At 44.8% G+C, this 7159-nt stretch overlaps 1 protein-coding gene across 1 annotated transcript in view; it reads right to left on the bottom strand.

Moving 5' to 3' along the window:
* Nucleotides 1-4827: 4827 nt before the first annotated feature.
* SCD5 (stearoyl-CoA desaturase 5) overlaps nucleotides 4828-7159 on the bottom strand; it is a gene marked incomplete at its 5' end in the record, with an annotated part of 38440 nt that continues 36108 nt past the window's right edge. Inside the window, one exon of the mRNA XM_085306309.1 lies at nucleotides 4828-6507. Within this exon, the coding sequence (XP_085162435.1) occupies nucleotides 6317-6507 (191 nt within the window). The remainder of the gene's footprint in view (nucleotides 6508-7159) is intronic.

The following is a 7159-nucleotide window of genomic DNA, read 5'->3' as shown; positions in this document are numbered from 1 at the left end:
CCCCGGCTCTCCCCGGCGCGTATTGCCGAAACGCCGAGAAACGGCTGCCGCGAGCAAACGCAGCCGGCAACTGACGGCTGCGGTGCAAATTGTGGTCAGTAATACACGCCCTTTCGTTTTTACTCTGTTACGGGGCAAAGAAAGGCAGGAGGACTTTTAGGTGTACACGGATAATAACAATAACTCCAATTTTGCCCCACGGTGGGAAGGTCTTTGAGTTCAAGTAACCTTTTGCTTTCAGCTGCCAAGGCTGAAGAAACCTTGGGCCCAACAGGTGGGAAGTGGCAAAGCTTCGCTGCAGTGGCTTTGCGCAGGAAGGAAAACCCACGGAGCAGCCAGAAACAGGCTCAGCCACCACACCTCTGCTGCCAGCCAAAGGTGGAGGAAAGAGGCACCACAGCCTATGGGATTTTAAAGCAATTTCATTTTCTCAGCGTTCAAGTCCTGTTGCTGGCAGGAGTTCCTTTTCGAGCAGATGTTGTCCCTGTTAAAAATCACCACTTAGAAATCTAAGGGCATTTCCGACGCCTGGCTTTCACCCTGAGGATAATCCCATACCCACATGACCAAAAACATTGTCTCCCCACCGCAGTGATTGACCTCTCCAGCCGGGTTGTCTCGGGAGCCTTGTCCTGGCCCCTGGCCCACGCTGGTTCCCTGTTTGGGTACGACCGCAGGGCTCAGGCAGGGGGGCAGCAGGAGGGGGGACACCAGAAAAGGAGCTCTTTTAGTGTGCAACTTCAGTGCCTTGGTCCCCGACGGGTTTTTCCCTGCTGGGCCACAGGCACGGGAAATTTCCCCCCCCAGGAACCTACCTGGAAATGCAGCTGGCCAGGAAATGGGACCAGATCAAACGCAGGCGAGTGTTCAAAAATATTTTGTGGCCTGTTAATTAACATTTCCTTCACCAGGATGCTTTAAAGCACAGGGGTGCTCTCTGTCCAAATTCCACCATGTTAGTGCTTTTAATTAAGATTTGATTTTGCACTGCCTCCATGTCTACACCTGTTTGGGTAAAGGAGAGAGGGAGCGACAGTCCCAAGCCCTGTGTCCCCAGGGCTGGGGGTGACATGACATGGGAGGGAAAGTAGCAGGACCTGGCCTCAGAGGTATTTTATTTATCATGTGAAAAATAAGACGCCCACAGCACCAAAACCCCCTGGCAGACTCAAACTTAGAGAGAAACCAAGCAAGTTCCCTGTTGGCTTGCAGCCCTCCCTGGGTGCTGTTTAACACTGCAGCCTGGCTATGGTTTTGCTGGGCTATTTTCTGGGGAGCGTGACGAAGGATGAAAGGGGAATTGCTGGTAATTTCCTTTCATTCCTGGGAAAGTCATGTATACTAAAGAGAGTTTAAGCATCTAGTTTTCCCATTTTGCTCCCTTCCACCTCAAATTCAGGATGACTTTTAAGTGATAGCACTCATTTTCATTGGCTAGATCATCTCTCATCTCTGCCCAGAACAGGCAATAGCCTCTCAGCTTTGTTTGGCTCAAGCCATTTGCAAATTTCTCCCTATGTGGGCATATTCTTCCCTTTGCATTCAACAGGCAAAATTTTCTTGCAGCTTAAAATACGGTGGAAATGAACAAATACACTCTTCTTAGCATGCTGCAAGGAAGACCCGAGACAAGGCTTTAAATGATGGACATAGGAGAAGCAGCAGTTCACAAGTGTTCTTGGGATGGCTCCAAAACAGCACTTGGAGGGGTCGCCAGGGCCCTCCCTGCAACCCCACAAGCCTACGTGCTGCACAGGCACAGCACATTGCTCCCTCGGTGCTCCCTCCTACGGGTTTTGCCCCATGCAATGGGATTCAGCATCAAAGGCGTTCACTGTGCAAGAGAGATGAAGCGACCATAATGCAAGCATAAAAGCAGCTCACGAGCTGCAGTCAATATAAYGTATTCCTGTTAACTTGCCTGAGCCTGAGCCATCAGGCAAGCCTCAGCCCCAATCGTTACAGCTAGCAAAGCTTGCTTTCTTCTGGAAGCTGAACTGGGGTGAGGGAAAGCAGATATTAACAGCCCAGCTCTGCCTTCAGGCCACAGCCCAGCAACTTTTTATTTTTTTTTTTAAATCAACCTTGCATACTCTCCTGGGCCTACATGGATAGGTGAGGTTTTTCAGATTAGTTTATTCCAGGGAGCCTCCCGCCTCTGGCTGCTGATAACTAGGTCTGAAAAATGATCAGCCATATAGAGGCCTGAACCAAGGGACTCCATTTGCATAGTATTTAGAAGCTGCAGAGGGAGATAGGGATGTAGATATCACTCTTGCTTTAAAAGGAGAAGATGAGGCTACTGAAGCGAGCTGGCAGAAATCTGCCATAAAGACCCCAAAACCTGAACARCCACCTCCTTGTCCTCAAATTACCATCAAGCAATTTGTGACTCTAACTAGGTATTTTGACATTGCTCAGAGATGTGGTCACCACACACAACCTTTTCCCTCTAAAGATCCCCCACACTGTGCCAGGTAGGGGCAGAGGAAAGAGCACACTAAAACTCTACAACTAATGGAGGCCAGGAAGAGATGAGGTTTGACTGAGCTCAGAACTCCTGTATCACGAACAATTGCAGCCTTGGCCTTGCTCCATTTTTGGCATGCTTTGCTCCGCTCTCAGACTGTCGTGTTTGTACACAGCCCTGATGGGATTTCATCAATATTTGCGTAGCCAAGTACATGCTCTAAGTTATGACTGAAGTTCTCCTTTAATGAGCTTGCCAAGTCCCACTGCTGGCTTAGCATTTCCTTAGCATTTCCAGATGACCTGCTTTTGAGTTTCTGCTATGGGAAGGAAGAAATCTGATTCCTGAGCCAACAATGCATTTTCTAAGCACCTCATACACCATACAGAAAAGGTACAAAATGAGCCAGCTGCTGTTATAAGCAAAGGGTAAGAGCTTTGAAACCTTTAGTTAACACTGCAAGAAGGGCAAATGTGCAAAGAAGAACTGACAGATCTTGATATCGGTCATACTTGATATCAAATCAGATAGTATAAGGTGCTGAAAACAAGGTTATGCACAAGAGAAAACAAGGGAATGACAGAACATGAGGCCTTGCACAACGCTCAGAAGTCACCATATTCTTGGTTTAGCTCAGCCCATCAGCCAGTAGCTCCCAAATGCTTTTTTGTGGTCCACAAAGTGCTTGTGGGGTCCTCGACTGCTGGGCCATCATGAGAGCTGCTGGAAGTCCAGCGCAGCCCTTTATGGCCTTGCCTTAGAAAGGCCACAGGACTTCCCTGCATCCCTGTGTGTAGCTGCTGCACCATGGAGCTGCAGAGGACGGGGAGACTTTCCTCTATCGAGGGCATCCCACAGCTGCCCTGCAGGAAGGCATGGGGCCTGCCTGCCTCACAGTGGAAGATGAGACTGCTCTACAGGAAGAGAATGAGCGTGTCCAAAGTGCTTTCCAAAAATGAAAGCAAAAGCAGCAGGAAAAAAAAAAAAAAAACCCAACCCTCAAACCTCCATGTTTTCTTTTGGTTTCATTTTACTGTAACTCAAGGTATTTTTTTGAAATGGGAATGTAATTTTCCTACAAAAGATAACTGTCATTTTCCAATCATCTCTACCACACTAGCTTTACCTGGAGATCTTAAGGCAGAGAGACAGGAACTCCTGAAGTGCAAGCTCAAAGACAAAACATTTTGATGGAGTAACTTTTCAATTTTTTTGAACGTTTCTTTGCTTACTTTCAGTTTCTCAAAAATAATGGGTCATCTGCAAATGGTTTCAAACTCTGAGGTCCCTGACTCCTGTGTTGCTGCTGCTGCTCTTTCACCTGCAGGGAATAAATATTCATGTAGTCAGAGAAGTTCACAACAGCATTTGTAGCAGTCAGTTATTCTTCTTACACCATATGCTTGACAGGAGTCAGCTAGGGAAGTCCAAATAATAGCAGTATCAAAAAAAGGATCTAAAATGATAAAGATAAACTAGAAGATCTGCACATAAGTTCCCTGTGAACTGCATTCAATTCATCTCCAGACAGGAAACTGCAGAAACAGAAGGAATAAATAACCAGTTAAATTGAGTGCTTGTATGCACTTTCCAAGCTTCACTGCTTCCACTCAGACGTCAAGTCCAGACCCATCACCCACATCTTTTTGATGGTAGATCCCCCCAAATTTTTACTACTCTTCAGTGGGCCTATCAACCACAGGAAGAAGGAAGAAATGCTCTGAAGACCAGTGTTTGTAATGAGCCAGCTATGGCTCTGGGAAAACTGGTTCAGCCCCCAGCAGGCACCGTATGTGGTAGAGGGAAACATCTCCCACCACGTGTGCGTATATAATTCCTCTGTCTGTCAAAAGCCCCGACTCTGAATGTTTGCACATGGAGACGCACACTTCTGGCACACCCAGGCCTTCGGGCAGATTTCAGCTGTGTTTGAGAAAGCAGCAAAAGAAAGAACTTGCAGAAGAATCTAAATAAAATATTTAATCTTTCTATTCAAAGTAATGCTCTGCAGTGACATTTGACTAATATTTAATTAGTGAAGTATAATTTTCACCTGCAAGACCTTGCCATGGTCTCCTTTCAAGCTTAAATCAGCTTGAAATTTCTCTTCCCCCTTCTTTTTCAGCTTGGCCATTAAACCAGAAGTAATCAAATCTCTTAGTACTCTCAGGTTTGACAACACTGCTTTTCCACTAAGGAAGAATGCACAAATGCCAAGCAAGGTTGGTATTTTGAAAACTGGCTATGCCAAATGAATGCTAGAAAACACAAAAATCAAAGACTGTTGTAGTACTGACAGATAACCCATAAACCCCATTCATCTTTGGAGAAGTTTCAAAATGAAACTCAGCAGCCAGTCCAATTCTTAACTGTTTATTGTAAATCACTCAAGAGTTTACACATCATTAATGGCAAAGTAACACTGTTAAAACACCTGCTGGATGAAATACAGAATAAAGACAACTCTTATATTATATGGCATCATTTAGAAAACAAGAAACCCCCCAAAAAAAATTTTTTTTAAGTTCTACATTTTTCCTGAAAATATCTGGCCTGACTCTCAGTTATCCTGAGGTCACTGCCTTGCCCGGGGTGTGGGGTTGAGAAAGCCGGAAAATGGACATTCCCTCTCAGGAAGGGCAGAGCAATCACCTTATATATAAATGAAAATCATGCCCTCTATCTTCAAAAGTGCTCCAGTGCTGACAGTACAAAGCCTCTCTCCTGCACTGGCTAACATCTAACACAAAAGGCTATAGGTCCCATTAATTCTACATGCTTTTTTTTTTTTCTTTTTTTTTCCTTTTTTTTTTTTTTAAACTAGGCAACTGTTAAATTCAGAAGCTATATAACTGTCTTTCTATTTTGCTCAGAAACCAATGGATGTTGCATGCAGCTGAAATATTAGTAGAGACTGACTTAGATAAAGGTCAGTTTTCAAAGACCCAATAATCAAAGGCAGAAAAAGAAATTAAGAGGCCTGTTGTGCAAAAGGAGCTAAAATATGCATGCATCAATAGCCATGACTTATCAGAATATAACTTAGGTCTCCAAACATTGAAATCGAAGCTTTATTTGGCTTAAGACATTGTTGAGCTCTATACTTTTACAAATTACAATGTATATGCAACAACAAAAGAATCATCTTAACATTAGCGTCAGTTTGTGTTTTGGCCTGTATAGAGACTAATTTTCAACACAAAAGCCTGCTCAGCAGTAAATGGTTTTCATATTTAGCAAAGACAGTAGTGCATTGGTCTGGCTAACAGGGCTAACAAAGAAGAAAGCAGATTTTCAAACAAATGTCTAATTTTAGGCCAATTTTTCCCTTAAACATCCTGTTTTTCTCGGTGCTGTTAGTGTTCCTTTGCAATAGTATAGTTTAAACAGCACTGGGCCTTGACCCATCCCCTCTAAGAAACATCTCAAAAGCATGTTTGATTAATAGTAGAAACAAATTCTCCTCTGAACTGCACTTTGAAAGGATAGTTAGTTCCTCAGACCTGCCAAGTTTACCATGAACAAGCAAATTACGATCTATTTGGACAAGAACTACAGTGACTAAAACCAAATATCTCCCATGTTTAACTCTAATATTAAATAATATGCAACATTTTTACACTTACTAGTCTGAAGTCTGGACATAAGACAGCTAATAGGGAAAAAAAAGCTGGGGCTGAATCTTTTCCTGAGGGAGTCACCTCAGGAATTAATTTGGCCCAAACAATCTGAAAAAACTAATTTTAACTAGAAGAAAATAAACCCAATGCACGCACATCGGAGCGCGCACCCTTCACACATACACACATTTACAACAGCACTGACATACAGTAAAACGTTACTTTTTCAAGCGCTGCCATCTCCAGTCCTTTCTTTGCGGGCCTGGATCATCTCCTTTGGAGCCTGTTTTCGGTCAGTAACTAACCCCAACCAAAACATGAAGTCAATGAACCAGGTGGTTGGGTTGAACTTCAGGCCCAGCTCACTGGCTGAGTAGTCGAAYGGGAAGGTGTGGTGATAGTTGTGGAAACCCTCACCTGGAAAAAGAGAGAGTTTTTGAAGGCTGCATGGCCAGCAGTTTACACATTTAGAGACAGGCATTGGGATGTCTCACCCAAGTGTATTTCCCAATTCCTCAGTCCAGGCCAAGTCATGCTCCAGCCACATCTGGCTACAAGAGACCTGACCCCRGGAAAGATCCACAGCTGACATTACCCAATGCTTTGGGCTTCATTTCCCAGAAGAAAGGGGGAATGTTTTCCACCCCAGCACTCACAGAAGAAAACTAGATGTGCTTTGAGAGGGGAAACTCATAACCAAGCAAGAAGCAGAGTTGCTTCTTTCTATTTTGCTGTCTCAAACCAACTGTTGAAAACAGTGGATTGCTGCCATGAATAGATTTTCTTTGCAGTTCAGTTGAGCCATTAGGCTCAGTTCCCCCTGCCCTGGAAAGGCTGGAGCTCTGGCAGACGCCTGTTAACCCCAGTGCTTGGGAGAGAGCCTGGGAGGCCGCATCTGGGCACAGCTCTGTGGCTTGGGGGAGCCATTCCAGCTGGCAGCCACAAAGTACTCAGTCCGCTCTTGTTCATGCTCCTCTGTATCCCCTGTGAGGGTGATACAGAAGAAGTAGCTGCTGTGTTACTTAGACCAGGGGGCTTCTTGGTCACCAAGACCCACTCATTGCACACC

This window comes from Rhea americana, unplaced genomic scaffold, assembly GCF_003343005.1.
Source record: "Rhea americana isolate MKP2758 unplaced genomic scaffold, rheAme1 scaffold_237, whole genome shotgun sequence".
Lineage (NCBI taxonomy): Eukaryota > Metazoa > Chordata > Aves > Rheiformes > Rheidae > Rhea > Rhea americana.
This window is presented reverse-complemented; position numbering and strand designations above follow the sequence as displayed.